Source organism: Ambystoma mexicanum, chromosome 7q, assembly GCF_040938575.1.
Source record: "Ambystoma mexicanum isolate Mex_15411 chromosome 7q, UKY_AmexF1_1, whole genome shotgun sequence".
Lineage (NCBI taxonomy): Eukaryota > Metazoa > Chordata > Amphibia > Caudata > Ambystomatidae > Ambystoma > Ambystoma mexicanum.
The window spans coordinates 657396512-657412742 of NC_090941.1; the positions used below are offsets into that span (position 1 = coordinate 657396512).

Sequence of the window (16231 nt, forward strand, 5' to 3'; positions counted from 1 at the left end):
GCCAAATGGTGAAACTGTTGTCTTTTACCTTGCCGATGTTTGGTTTTTTCCTTGATGTATCGCCTTTATATAAATATGTTACTGCTTACGTGCATATATATATATATATTTGAACTGGGAGTGGTTTATTTTTGTAATGTATGTTGCATTGCATTCTCACCTCCTTCTTCTAGGATACTGCTATACAATCTATTCTAAGCATGTGAATCCATGAAAGATCCAATGCTGGAGAAGGGAGTAGTTTCTTACCTGTAACTCCATTTCTCCAGCGTTGGTATCTGTCATGGATTCACATGCGCCCACCAGCCTCCCCGAAATGCAATGTGCAGGATATGTGCATAAACAGGTTTCCCCCTTTCTTCTTTGGAGGGGTCGAAATCTGACGGAACCCGCGGGGGCGGGGCTTTTATACCATTACGTCCTATGGGGCATGCATGGACGTCCTCGGGGAGGACGTAGATGTGGATAGGACACACAAGTGTCGGAAGTTTTTTCCTATAGGAAACGACTATATATGTGTACCGAGGGTTCCCAGTCTGACGACGGGGAATATTCTAAGCATGTGAATCCATGAAAGATACCAACGCTGGAGAAATGGAGTTATAGGTAAGAAACTACTCCCTTCTGAGGCGTGGCCCTGCAGGGCTCACTAGTCTCCGCTGGCATCCCTGGCTGCTACAGGACAAGGCTTTTTTCCTAAAGCCTGAAGCTCTCGCTCATGGGTGAGAGTGTCAGGCTTCAGAAAAATGCCTTTAATCCATAATAGTGTCACCGCACCTGCGAAGCATTCCTTCAAGCAAGAGATGCCTGTGGGAAGAAATATGGAAGAAAGCTGAGGCCCCTGGAAGCAGAGGCCTTTTTTTCTAGAGCCTGAAGCGCCCGTTCTTTCGCATGAATTTCAGGATTTAAGAAAAAAGGGCTTGACTTTCACCAGCCTCACCTTTTCAGCCTTAATGTTGATGCTGCCCTTCCCCAGCCTGGGGAGGGGCAGCGCCACCATTAAGGCTGAAAATACCAGGCACTGGCCCGCCAGGCAAGCCTTTAGCAAATAAATACAGAGATCAGCACCCTCTCCTCTAATGGGGAGAGGGTGCTGATCTCTACAAAAGGTTGCCTGGCAGGGGTGCCTGTAGCCCATTGAGTCGGGGCTCGTTGAGGGGGTGTGCCTTAACGAGCGGCAGGCAACCCCACCCTCTATTAGGCCACGCTCCCTTGATGACCCCTGGCTCATTTTCCAGTGGCACTTAAGTCACGAGCTCAGCCCTCTGCTCGGGCCTTAGGCCTAGCTATTGTTCATGGTCCCAAAAGCCAAAAATCTCAGCGTTGTGGTTTATTTTTATTTATTTATTTGATTGTTCATGTATAACACGTTTAATACCAGCGAGTGGTTTCTAAGCGTGGGATCGGGATTGGGACCTGTGTTGCACCGCGTTGTCTTGCTTCCAAGACAAATGCATTGCCACCGTTCGCTCACATGAGTTGTCGATAAATACGTTACGCTGCCCCAGCTGCTTCACAAGGGCCTTTCCTCAAATCGTCCCTGTCTCTCGTAGGAAGGCATCTTTGCTAGAGCAGCTGTCGGGGTTAAGATGCACTATGCTAATGCCATTGACATTGGAGCGCCTAAATGCCTTGCGCTTCCCCTCAGGATAGTCCACAACTGTGTAGATAGTTCCAGAGGCAGCGTTATGAGCTCACGCCATGCCACTTGTCCATCAATTTCATTGGCTGCCTGTGGGAGCAGGAATACAATGTACATTGGCCACTTTAGTGTACAAGTGCTTATAGAACATCGCTACTCTGCCTCTCAAATAAACCTCTCATAATATTGCTCTCATCCTTTTTAACATTGATCCCCCCTCCCCCAATGCCAGATTCAATGTTCAGGCCAGCACACTTAAAAAAAAAAAAAAAAAATTGCCTGCCAGATTCCCAATGTACTGGCTTTTAAAAAGCAATTCGAGCCATTTTTCTTCGGATCCTACTTTCAGTCACGAGTTTAGTACGCCTATGGCAGTCCCTCGGTTCTCCTTAACTGATGCTTTCGCGCCTCCAGCTATTAGTGTTATGTATGTACATTTTAGGTAACATATTTGGGGTGAAATACAGAGTTTTCAATAATGATGAATGTTAGCGTCCTTGGAATCTGGGAGTGAGAATATGATTGTAGAGTGCTCGGATTAATTAATCGAATTGTCAAAGGTCATTGTGGGATGAGTTAATTATACAGCTATCCTAGTGCTACCACATTGTCAGGTCATTGCCAGAGCTGGTGACAGTCCAGAAGTTAGGCCAGCCCTTCCGTGCACCTTAGTGTGTGGGCAGTACCCGAATGAGCCGCAGAGTGTTATCAGAACGAATGGAAGGGACCAGATTGTCTAAACCTTTCCCATGTGCAAATTAATTTTGCGCCAATTCTGCTGCTTCTATAGTGTGGAATGGGACAAACAAGATTTGCCCGAATTCATATCATCTAAACTTGCTACTAGAGCAAACATGGAGCAGAATGTTTTGTTAATATGTGACATTTCTGTTTCTGCTACGCAGCACACGTAGTGAAAAAAAACAGTCTGGTCAATTTCTGCCCAAGGGAAACGCGTCTAGAACCAAGACATGGTCATACAACAGGTCTGCTCTGCTCCGGTTACCTAAATAGCATAACTGGGGCTAGATTACAGAAACTTTGTATTGGCGCAAGTGCAAGTTTGCATGGTATTAGCACTGGGGCAAAGTTTGCCCTATTTCTTTCAACACTGGGACATATTAGAAAACCTTTGCACCATGACAAGAGCCGAATGGCATGGTATTGGGGCAAACATTGCCCTAGTGCAAAAAGATACAGTTTCAATGCCTTTTTGCACCAGGGCAAACCTGTCCCAGTGTTCTTAGAAATAGGGCAAACTTACTATCCACCTCCTATTGCTGGAGTCCAGCCAGATGGCTGTAGTTTCGAAAGAGGTCTTTATCCCAGCTCTGTCATGCTATTAGCATCTGGAATTGTGTAACTAAAAAGAAAAGTGCATTTTCCCCAGAACACACACAAAAACCTATAATGTTCATTTAATAAACATGGAATCAGCAACAATAGATTGTACATCTTTCATGTTTGTGGTTTGTTAATGTGGGTATTTTAACTGCACGTGCTCCTCTCTGCCATTACGCAGCTGAAAATCATTTGAGCAGCAGACTGACCAGCAGCACAGACACAATCAGAATGATGGGGAAAATGGAGGGCTGCATCAAACATCCAGATTTGCTCCCAGTTTAGACTTTGAGAATTAGGCATTCGGTAACAGTTGCAAACCTGAGATGCTTGGAGCATCTCCTCAATTGCTCCACCGCAAATCTTTAAGAATCTCGGCCTATTGTGTGTTTTTTTTCTAAGACACAAACTTCCGCTTCTTGCATCCTTCCTTGCCTTGCTTTTAGAGCACCGAGTATGCAGCTGAAAGTGGGGTCTCCCTGTTTCCTGCTGTTCTACCAGTGATTTGATGACTATCAGCAAGTGATGACGTAATGTCTGCAGACGCTTGTCTTTATGGCTGCCTTTTCCTACTCTGGTAAGGATCCTCCTTGTAGGTTTCAGGAAGCTGCACTGCAACACCTTCTTCCTATGGAAGTGTTTTTAAAAAAAGAAAAGAATTTGGGCCTCATTACACGGACGGCGGTGGACCAAGGTGCTATTAGCACCTTGGTCCATGCCGGTAAAATACCGGCACCGCCTTGGTGGAAAGGGGAATTACTGCCCTATTCCAAGGTTGGTGGGGCGGTAATTCCCCCTTCCCCCATTGCCCTTCCCCATTCCCATTTTTGCCCCATAGGGCATAATGGGAATGGGGAAGGTGCTAATTAAGGCACTGCAAATTGCGGTACCGTAATTAGCTCCCTGGTCCCTTTGCGGGTTGGTTTTTAACACCTGCAAAAAGCAGGCGTTAAATTCTCCAACCCGCAAAGGGACCTCGTAGTAAGGCGGTAAGGGTTTACCGGTACCGGTAAAATACCGGTACCGGTAAACCCTTACCGCCTACCGTGTAATGAGGCCCTTTGTGTCAAGAAGCAATAAGCCCTATGCATCATTGGAGTGCTGATAGATGTGTAAAGAAACGTGGCCTTTTCTGGATTTTCCGCATCCGTGTGTATTAGGATCATGCTACTCATCCCGTGTGTTCATACATGGGCAGGCCCATTTCATAAAGATCGGTGCGGGGCACACAAAGCCAGAGATTACCACTCGATTTCGCTGTGTGATTGCTGGCGCAGAATCCAGTGATCAAGTACCTGAAAATAAGAGACCATCAACAATTGTAACAAAGAATAAAGTTCCCAAGTGTGGGAACTCCCGTCCTCTGCACTCTATTAATCGCTCAAAACGAGTCCTGGTAGTTTGAAAGAATGTACTATGTTAGGTTTCTTTTCTGAAATCACATTTAGTTTAAAACGTCAGATAAACAATTATATATACGAAAATCAGTACATATCCGAAAGACACAATCGGATTTCTTTGCAGTTCGTCGGATATGTATTGAATTTCGTATATATAATTGTTTATCTGATGTTTTAAACTAAATGTGATTTCAGAAAAGAAACCTAATATAATACTTTCTTTCAAATTACCAGGACTAATTTTGAGCTATTAATAGAGTGCAGAGGACGTGAGTTCCCACACTTGGGAACTTTATTCTTTGTTTCATATGTCACAACCCATATGCCAGGGTTGTTTATTATCTCTTCCGCACCTTAAGTCAATTTAACATTCTTTGTGAATTTATTATAATTCAATTCTAAGGTAATTACACAGGAGTGCAGGTTGATTTCCTTCTCTTTGATAACATCAACAATTGTGTCTGATAAAGAATTGAAAGTTCACGCAGTCTGTCAATTTTCTTCCTGTTTCCATACCCGGTATGGTCTCCAGCTTTCCACTTGTTTGTTCACAACAGAAGATTTCCTGTGCCTGTCGCATGTGATGCTTCAATTCTGATTTTGTTTCTGCCTCACTGCATCTGCACTGTTGCCTTTCATTGCAACACTAATGTGCTGTGGTTCGCAATTCTTAACTCCACGCTTTCCATAGTTCACCAGACAGTCCATGCTGCACTCTTCCGTGCAGAAAGATGTCCTTTGAACCATTATTTAGGCAAATGTGGGGCTTCTTTTTTAGCTTTTTTGGATTTCGCTGAAGTCCATGAAAAGCCAAAACGAAGCACCGACTGAAAACGCTTGAATATGCTGTGGTGCGTTCGGAGTATATCTTCCAGTTGTGCGGCCTTAGAGGTATTCTTAAATAGGGTGATGGTTTTTACTTTCCTATAACCTCTACTGGAGCCCTCATTCCACTCTGTGTGGACAGTTTGAGACTACTGCAAAATCCAGTTGCCACTCAGCCTTCCAAGTTCCTTACAAACTTGAGAAACAGAAGATAGGAACATTCTGTCGTCTTCTTACCCATCTATTGACTTCCATTTTGTCACATAAGTAATTTACCAACATTTTAAGCATGAAAGTATTTTGGCTTCTGAACAAATGTAATGATTTCCACATTTTTAAGCTTGGAAATTTGATGGCTTCCTCTACCAAAAAGTTAACTGTCTGTCGCTCATTTTGGACATTTGTCAGGAATAACATTTTGAGGAGAAATAATGTGAAATACTTTTCTTTATGTTTGTATCATGTGTCCCCAAAACTTATTTATTCACATATCCTTCTCATCCACCCTCCTTCAACCATGAATGTTTTTTCTTTATTCTCTCTTTATTCTCTGATGATATACTGCAGCAGAGGACTATTGCAAATGAAATGCGATGGAATAGCCCAGGTACATTTTTGTACTGATCAGTACCATGTGGAAATTGGAGAAGGGAGGGGTAGGGTTGATCCTTTTCTTCACAGCAAAGTTTGCCATCAAATTGGTAAATTTGCATTTCTTTCGTCTATGTATGTTTTTGTTGCCGGGGTGCACAAATGCCCCCATTAACCGGATAGCAGAATACATCCCTGTTGCCTATCATGGAAAGGATTCTACCCAAGAGGAAGGGGCAAGAGAGGCGCTGCCAAGGGGTAAGTAGGGGAAGATTCTAGGGGTCTAGGCAAAGGGGATGCAAGACATGGCTTGATGATATTTTCCCAGCAACATTGATAGCATAAAATCAAGAGGCAGGAAGACACTAAGTGGTAATAGAGTTTTATGGACAGCTCGATCTGAGAGGAGAAGTCAAGCAAAACATTGTAAACAGTGCCTCCGGGACACATGTGTTAATGAATCTTTTAAACATATAGGGGTCATCATTGTTCACTAGGACTAGAATATTTCACCATGATGCTAAAGGAAACAACAGTTTGAACCAAGATGACATATTAATCATACTGTTTGTTCTTCTCCTATTTTCAAATAGCACAATGGCTCTTCTTTATGTTAAAAAACGTCCTTACTTCCTCCCAACACTCTGAATTCGCCTTGCTCCTTACCCGACTGGACCTATTTGCGTCCTTCGACATGGTGGTCTAGTCCATTCTTTTTTCTTCTCGCTTGTCTCTTGAGATTTCTTGCACAATTTTATCTTGGATGTCTTCCTATCTCACAGTGTTTTCTCATTCTGTGTCCTGGGCTATGCTCACCCATCTCCCCATATCCTTGGCCCTTTTCTATTCACTCTGCACATTATTCCCTTGTCTTCTAGTATACAATCCCCAGACCTTTTTTCCTTTTCTTTCTCTGAGAATCTTCACTCTCCCATTTCTGGATGGCTGTTGGCTATTAGGTTTTCTCCCTGTGTTATTTTCAATCCTTCTCTTTCTTTTTCACTTCACATCACTACTGTCGCTCGTTCTTGCTGCTATCAGCTTTTCACTATTCACAAGACATACCCTTTTCTTAGTTTTTCTGCTGCTAAGGTTCTTATGCTTACCTTTGTCTTTACTTGACCATTGCTCTTCCCTTCTTGTGGGACCCTGCATGTACATTCGTACTCACTTGTACTCGATTTTCCTTTTTTAACTTTATGCTTTTATATTAATACCCAGCATGGAAAGCATAATACAAACAAAGGAAAATTATTTTAAAAATATAAATAAAAATATAAAGATGACACCAATACCTGCAATTACTTAGTATCTACTGTTAATTCTACTCAGGTGTTACAGATCAAATAAGGGAGCTATCAAAGAATAACAAGCTTCATGAGGGGAGAGTAAGTTCCAGCTGAACAAGGGCAAGCCTCACAGTGTGTAACACGAATGCCTGTGCGTGAATAGCACATATGCCTGAGCCTCCTGCACTTACAACATAGAATACAGCCAGAAAATCATATAAGAAGTTAACTCTAAATTGGCCTTGTGCCAGACAAACTCTTCTGCAGATATGTTTTAAACACAGACCAGTAGCCGTTAGGTCGATTATTCGGGGTTGCTAATTCTCTGTAGGTGCCTGCCTGTGCAATATACCATGGCATGTCATTAAGCCAGGCATACATCATAGAGGAGGTTATCAAGCACCAATGAAGAGCAACTTGACGTTTGGCCAATAGTAGGACCATCCCCAAGAATATACAATGCCACTTTGTAAAGCCCCTAACATTTCCCAATACGCATTGAGCCCAATTTCCCTGCTCCTCCTCAATTTTGTACTGTGTTAAAGTGTCTACATCAGGGGTCTGCAACTTGTGACTCCCCAGATATTTTGCACTACGACTCCCACTATCCCACACGATTGACTATGCCGACTATGGCTGATGGAACTAGTGCCCATAACATCTGGAGATCCAAAGCTTGCACATCCCTGGTCTTCTTGCTCTTTCTAATGTTTGGTCTCAATTCTCTATATAGACGTCCACACTTCTAGCACCCATCTGTATTTTTCCCCATCTGTGGTACGCCTCCTTGTGTGCAGTCCCAGTTCCATCCGTTCACTCTTCTTACTGGTAAACTTGAAATAGTTTACCCATAACTCTGCATTCAGCTGCTACATCTTACTTCTTTCATTCCCTTCTCAATGCTCACCTTCTCTTAACTTCTCTAATATAAGAAGAGAACAGTGGCTAAAAATTAGCGATAGGATCGCACTTAAAACTGCCTCACTCACCTTCAAGTGCCTTAACAACACTGCACCCCCTTACCTTGCGGAGAGAATAGTAAGAAGAACATCGACCCGCCCTACCAGAGCTAACAAACCCTACTGCCTACAAATACCTAGATTCAGGTTAAAAAAAATAGGCGGCAGTAGCTTCCCGGTTAAGGCGGCTCAGTACTGGAACGCACTCCCACTTGACATCAGAATAGATCAATCATACTACAGTTTCAGATGCAACATTCTCAAATGGCTACAATCCAACGACTCTCGGGACTTACCAGATATTAGCCTGTCTCTTAAATCTCGCCCTGACTCCAACCTAGTTCGCTTGTATATATTGAATATATTGTATATATGTTTTACCACTAGTCTTGTTCTGATGAATACCTGTAATGCTTCTCATGTACCTTTGTACCTTACTCTGTAACTAAGCTTTAAGTATCCATGTATTCAGTTCTCTGTTGCTCGCAGCTACTTTTGGCTTTGGTGTGCCATACATATTAATGAACAAACAAACAAACAAATAAACTTCCTAGTAGCCAACATTCATCAGGTTGCACCTTGTTTTACCCATGTATTTTTGTACTGCCTTTGTTCAGTTCTTTACATGCTTAGGCGTACGATCTTTATAACTCCAAATACATAAAACGTATGTTGAAAGCTTGAGTGATATTCAAAATAGTGTCTCATCTTCTTTCTTTATTGCCCAGATACTACTCACCCGTTTGTGGAAACGCACAGTGAAATACCCCACGTCGTGTACACGTCAGAGGGAAAGCAGCTGGTGATCCCATGCCGAGTCACAGCGCCAAATATCACTGTCACTCTAAAAAAGGTACATGGCTAACAGTCCGCAATCCTGTTTATAGGCATTGCTGTTACATTTGGTCCCCTGTTTTCACATGTCTGCTTAACTCTTTGTGTCTCGTCAAGTATAAAATGAGTTTGCTGCCTCGTTCATACTGCATGCAATGGAAGCAACATGCAGGCCATGACTGTGTCATACGTTCTACTTCCTTCCGAGAAGGACAGCCGTAGGGCCAGCCTACATGGAGAACTGCAGCCCTTCTAAGCAGGGCCGGTGCTGTATTGTTGCAGGATGGAGCCACGCACCCATCTACAGCCATTAGATGATGCAGAAGGAAAACTGAAAACTACTGCCCCCATTACTATCCTACCATACCTCGCCAGAATTATTGAACGCTTTGTAACTACCCAACTGCAACAACAAATCACCACAAACAACCTACTCAACCCCTTCTATTATGGCTTTCGGCCTGGACACAGCACTGAGACGGCTACTCTTCACATCCTTGATGACCTCCACAGCATCACAGACAAAGGACACACAGCACTACTCATACCCCTCAACCTCTCTGCAGCCTACAACACCATCGACCACACCATTCTACTAGACATCCTAGCAAACAGGATGAATCTTTTTGGCACCGTACTCAACTGGTTCACCTCCTTTCTCCCTGACAGGACACACTTTGTCTCCATGCCCCCTTATCGAACAGATCCCACCCTGTCAAGTTGGGGGTCATGTAAGGCCCCTCTGTATCTTCACTTTTCTTGAACCTACATGTTGAATTCCTTGGACAGACCCTTAGCAAACAGAACATACATTTCTACCAATACTAATATGACACACAGATATAATTCCACGTCATCCCTGCCGCAGCTCCACACCCTCAAAACCTATCTCTCCACCATCACCAACTGGATGGCTACCCACCTCCTCAAACCCAACCCTTCCAAAACAGAACACCCCATCATCTGCCCTCCAAGGCACAATCCCAACCTCACCCCTTGGGTCCAAGAACTCTCTACAGACAGCCCACAATATCCCTCTCTACACCTGTTAACTTCCTTTGCTTCCCCATAGACGGCGTCCCCTTTCGTTCACACACCACATAGCTGCTGCCACCAAAACATGCAATCTACAACAACACCTCCTATGCAAAATCAGACATATCCTTCCTCCTGACGACTTCTGCAGTGCAGTCCAAGCACTGGTTCTCTCTAAACTGGACTGTGAAAATACTCTCCTCACTGGACTCCCCAACAACACCCTTACCCTCCTGCAAGCCATACAAACCAAAGTAGCCAGACACATCCTCCTCCACCTACCCAAACATTCACACATCACCCCCGCTCTTGCCAAGATCCACTGGCTCCCCATACCCTAGATAATTGCCTTCAAAGGACTTGTATTCAAAGCCATCACCTCAACACTCCATCTTACCTTCATGACACACTCAAACCCATCACCCTCACAAACACCAGATAAGCCAGTCAACACCTTCTACACATTCCACTGTGCAGACTCACATGCACTCAAAAAGAAGCATTTAACAACTGGACACCCGGGGCATGGAATACCCTACCTCTATACCTACACATTGCATTCTCCATCACCACTTTTAGAAAAACATACCTGTTTCCCCACAAATAAAACTGCCCTCCTTCACTGCTATCACATGTGTATCCTAATCTCCATATCCTTTCCTGAAAACATTTTGTAACTTCTTTTTTCAACTCCCACCTTTTCAATATTTGAATGATGTAAGGTGCCTCGAAACCTTCTGGGTAGGGCCAGCGCTAGAAATGTTTTAAATAAATAACTCTGCTATTAATATTGGTACTACTACCAATCAATATATATCAATATTAGTTCGACCAATTATACCACAGCTACTACTATTACTCCCATTATAATAGTAAAATATCTTGGTCTAAATAGCAATTCTACTACTACTATTATTACCAGTACATTTAGTACTACTAGTAGCAGGTATTATTGATGAGGTGGTGGTTTTGTTACAGTCAGCAGCTGGGTATTGGCATCAGTGAAGGCATTGGTGGGTTGGTGGGAGAAAGGCACTGGATTACAATTGGAGGTAAAAAACAAGAGGTGATGTCTGGAAGGTTTAATCTTAACCTCCGGCATTGCTCTGGGCAACCCTCCAGAGCATCGTTCTTTGCCTGCCAAACAACTACATAAGGGGAATGACCATATGCAAATCAGGCTTGGTCCCACCCCTGAAGGGGCAGTCGAGCCCAAACTGCTAGGTCACATCCCTTCGTCATGAGACCACAAGCATACTCAGACATGTTTCTGCCTTGTTAGGCCTCATCGGTGAGAAGTGGCTTGGGCCTCTAGGCCCAACAGGCACAGGTGCGACTTCTGGGCATACCCCTCCCACTCAGGGTGACTATAGCAAAACACAAGATGTGATGGCTGGAAGGTTTAGAATCAATCCTAACCTGTGGCATTGCTCTGGGCAACCCTCCAGACCATCATTCTTCACCTGCCAAGCTATTACAGAAGGGAAAAGGCCATATACAAATCAGGCTTGGTCCCGCCCCAGAAGGGACAGTCCAGCCTGAACTGCTAGGTCACATCCCTTCTGCGTGAGACCACAAGCATCCCTAGACATGTTCTGACCTTGTTGGGCCTCATCAATGAGGAGTAGCTTTGGTCTCTAAGCCCAGCAGGCACGGAACCCATGTCTGGGCCTACCCATCCCACTCGGGATGACTGTAGCAAAACACAAGAAGTGATGGCTGGAAGGTTTAGGGGTAACCAGGACACTCGAACCTGTTGGTACCTATAGAAACCTGCTTGGTACCCTTGGTGCTGCACTTGCTACCTCTGGTTAGGGGATCACAGAGAAAGTGTAGTGAATAGAAAGCAAAATACGACTCTGATAGAGATGTGTTTGCTTTCTGCAGTTTTCAGACCATGCCTGTCCCCTCTCCACTCCAGTTTTCTATTCACTGCTGACAGACTAGAGTAGGGAGAAGGTATAGGAGCTTCTCTTCCTACTTGCATCACATCAACCAAATGTTCACAAAGGGAGGAAGAGAGTCATTGAAAAAGCTGCAGCTTTCTGAGTCAGAGTCATGGCCACAGGAATGTGGGCCCTTTGTAGGAAAAGGTTGGTTGTAGGGCACACACTATAGCCAAAACATTTTTATGGTGGATGGTTTTGAAATTATCTTAACCACTTAACTCTGAGCAGCCTTCCACACCACCTTTTTTAGTCCCTCTGTACCAATTGGAGAAGAGGGCCAGCTACTTGCACATCAGTCTTGCACTGCTTAGGGGCAGTGCCCAGACATGTGGGTATGTACCCGGTATATCATAACTATACTCTCTATATTAAACATTCATTGGACCATATGATGGCATTTCTTGGGTATTCAAGGCTGCACTTGGCATATGATGGCATCACCTGCACATGTGTACCTAGAACACTTGTGTAAAGGCGCGTTATAAATACCATATCATATATCATATCATGTAAAGCTATAGCTTACATATGGTGACTATCCCAGGTATATGAAGCATTAACTAGCATTAGCTCCACTTCACTGCAGCAGTTAAGGTTGCACTTTGCATACAATGGCAGCACATCCACATGTTCACTTGTATCTTATCTGTGTGCACTATAACATGTGCATTAGCTATTAGCTGACATGGGTGGGCGTTACTGAGGCTGCATTTGGCCTGGCATATGAAAACAGGTGTAACCTATAGTGATATGATCATGGTCAGAGGCCATATGACATCACTTACTGTGATGTCACTCACTGTCATCAAAATATGAAGATCATTTGGTGTCACTTTGAGTGATGTCAGTGGGGCAGTGATTTCACATCTACTACCCCTGGGGTTTCTGTGTATTGACACCCTTCCCCACCGCTTCCCTTTAACACACTGCTTCCCTCTCCATACCACCAGAGACCTAGTCTCCCTAGTGGATTATGGCTTCCACATTACACTGGTGTGATGTCATAGGTTGACACAGCATTTTGAAACCTCTTCATGCACTAATGGCTTGCGTTCTAAGCCTTACACATTTGTTGGTTGGGGAACAGTCCTGAAATATACAATACAGGCTGTCTACACCTACCACTTTATAACCCATGGAGTTATGTCACCTTCCAAAGTCATTCTACTCCAATAAAACCCTGACCGTTTCTCAAGGGGATGCAATGGTGCCTCTTGCCATGCCTCCCATCCACCCCATTACTGCTCCTACATAAATGTCTTCTTTTTTTAAAAACTTTGTTTATTTTAAATCAAGGCAGGATGGCAAATATACAAATCATGACATATCACAAGCAATGTGTATTCAGGTTCTTCGATCCCCAATCCTCATTTCCCCCATCAGGCTTCCTCCCTCCCACCTCCCTTCGGCCTCTCCCCCCCTCATGTTTGGAGGCGGAATTTTCTTTCTGGGTTATCCAGTTCGCCCCTTAGCGTCTATGTGTCTTCTTCCGGGTCCTCTTGGTGTTTCAAGATCCATCGGGCCCTGGTCAGTTTGTAGGTCTGGGCGGGGAAGCGCTGGTCGTATTCCAGCACTGGGCTCCAAACATTGTGAAAGCGGTGGAGCGTTCCCGCCAGTGCTGCCGTGACCTTCTCCGCGATCAGGATGTCCCAGAGTTTAGACCACCATTGGGCTATGTGAGGTCCTTCTGGGGATTTCCAGGCCCTGGCCAACACTGTTTTCCCCGCCAGAAGGCAGTGTGTCAATAGTTTAGACTTGGTCCCGGAGCGCGGGTAGATCGCGGGGATCGGGGCTCCCAGCAAGACTGGTTCAGGTTCCAGAGGAATCGCCGTTCCTGTGATTTGTGCGATAGTCTCTAGGCATGTCCTCCAGAACTGTCGTATCTTTGGCAAGCCCACCACATATGGAAGAAAGAGCCTGGGTGACCACATCCTCTCCAGCAGGCATGATCCACATGTGGGTTCATGTGGTGAAGTAGAAGGGGCGGGTAATACCACCGGAGGAGCACCTTGTACGCAAATTCCCTATTGGTAACGCAGGTGGAAGAGGTATGTGTTCTGGTCCAGATGTCCACCCAGGTTTGGTCCTCGACCGGATGGCCCAGGTCCGCCTCCCATTGAGCCATGCAGCGGGTCTTTGTGGACAGGAAGTCCCTTAAGAAGCGCCTATATAGGGTGGATACCCTGCCCCGAGTTGGAAGGTCCCCCAGTGTCAGCTCCAGGGCGGTGGGCGGGCGAGTTGCTGCCTGCAGAGTCTGGGGGTGCGAGCACCAGTGGCGTAGCTGGTTATAGGTGAATCTGTCCCTTTCCTGGAGTTGGAACTTCTCCTTGCATTGGGTGAAGGTGAGGGGTGTCCCTCCCATATATAGCTGGTCTATGGTCTCCAGCCCGCCCTTTATCCAGTTCCGAAAATTGCGGGGGTCTGCTCCGGGTGAGAAGGATGGGTTATGGAAGACCGGGGAGCGTGGGCTCAGTCCTCTGGGTACTCCCTTCTGCTTTAGAGCCCAGTCCCAGGAGCTAAGGGTGTGTTTAGTTGATAGGAGGAGGTCTCCCCAGTGTGTTCTAAGGGGGGGCGGAATGTGTGGCAGAAATCGCAAGGGTAAAGGTGTTTGTGATTGTTCCAGCTCTACCCACCTGGGGTGGTTTGTTATGGTCTGCCATGCCTGAAACTGTGCTAGATGTGCTGCCACACTATAGGCCCTCAAGTCCGGGACCCCCAGACCTCCTAGCTTGGAGCCCCCCAGCATCATTTTGAGAGGGATTCTCGCTCTCTTACCTTTCCAGATGAATTTCAGCATTTTCCTTTGGATGTCCTTGAGGGTTGGTGTGGGGATCGCTACTGGGAGGGAGGCGCAGGCGTATAGGAACCTCGGCAGTAGGTTCATCTTGCATGCTGTGATGCGGCCCAGCAGTGAGATCTCTTGGGTCTCCCATCGTTTCAAGTCGCCTTCCAGTTCTTTCAGTAGCCGGGGGAAGTTGGCTTTGTATGTGTCTCTTGGGTTAGCCGGGATGTGGACCCCTAGGTAGGGGATAGCCTTCTTCACCCATGTCATCGGGCACATCGTCGTCAGTGGCTCCCGTTCTGCTGGAGTGAGCCCGATGCCCATGGCCGAGGATTTGTCAAAGTTTATAGTGAAGCCTGAGACCTCACCATAGGTGGTAAGTTCTCGTATTGCCTGTTTCAATGATGATTGGGCTTCTGAGATCGTGAGTAGGACATCGTCCGCGTATAGGGCGATTTTATGTTGTTTGGGGCCGTTCTGCAGCCCTTTAATTTGATCGTTTCCCCTAATCCTTTGGGCCAAAGGCTCCATGGTGAGAGCGAAGAGTAAGGGTGATAGCGGGCAGCCCTGCCGAGTTCCGCATGATAGGGGGATCGGAGCTGAGCTGTGCCCATTAATTCTTAGACTCGTACTTGGGTTCTTATAGTTGGCCAGCACCATTGTCTGAAAAGTTGACCCGAAGCCGAAGGCCTCTAGGGTAAGTTTCATAAAGGGCCAATCTACTCGATCAAATGCCTTGGCTGCGTCCAGAGTCACTAAGACCAGTTTTTGGGAGTTCCGGGAGGCGAGGTCTACCAGGTTCAGGGTTCTCCGTATGTTGTCTCCCGCTGATCGATGGAGGATGAAGCCTGCTTGGTCGGGATGAATGATCTTCGGGAGAACGCGATTCAGGCGGTTTGCCAGGATTTTTGAATATATATTTGCATCAATGTTTAAGAGTGCTATCGGTCTGTAAGAGGCTAGACTCCTTGGGTCCTTTCCTGGTTTGGGCAGAAGGATGGTGGTTGATTCCTGCATCGATGGGGTGACCGCGCCTGTGTCTCTGAAGGAGTTGAACAGGGTCACCAGATGGGGGGTCAGTTGTGGCCTGAAAAGTTTATAGAATCTGGTCGAAAAGCCATCCGGGCCTGGGGCTCGTGTTTTAAGCGACTTGATGGCCTCCTCGACCTCCTCCTCCGTGATGGGATCCTCCAATTCGTCTCTCGTTGTGTTGGCGAGACGGGGAACCGCTGCCTTCTGTAGATATTCCACCTGTTGTGGTCGGTTCCGAGGGGTTGCCTTCATGATTTGGGTCAGGTAGTCTGTCGCGAGCTGTTGTTTTTCGGGCTCCGAGTATCGGGTGACCCCCTCAGGATCACGTAGGCCTGCAATTGTGTTGACGCGTCTCCGTTTGGCTAGTTTGGCCACCAGGAACCTGTTTGCCTTGTTGCCCTTCGCGTAATATGATTGTTTGGCTTTAGCCATCATTAGGGCGGTTTGTTCCGCATAGTGGGCTTCAAGCTTTTTCCTCGCTGTTGGCATGATCCGTTGCGTCTTAGGGGACCAGCCTTTTTCTTTGTGGATTGCCTCAGCCTCTCTTAGCTC

The 16231-nt window shown here is 45.8% G+C and overlaps 1 protein-coding gene across 1 annotated transcript in view; it reads left to right on the plus strand.

The window, feature by feature from the left end:
• FLT1 (fms related receptor tyrosine kinase 1) overlaps positions 1-16231 on the plus strand; it is a 577293-nt gene that overhangs the window by 89730 nt on the left and 471332 nt on the right. The window contains exon 4 of the mRNA XM_069639312.1: positions 8776-8900. Within this exon, the coding sequence (XP_069495413.1) occupies positions 8776-8900 (125 nt within the window). The remainder of the gene's footprint in view (positions 1-8775; positions 8901-16231) is intronic.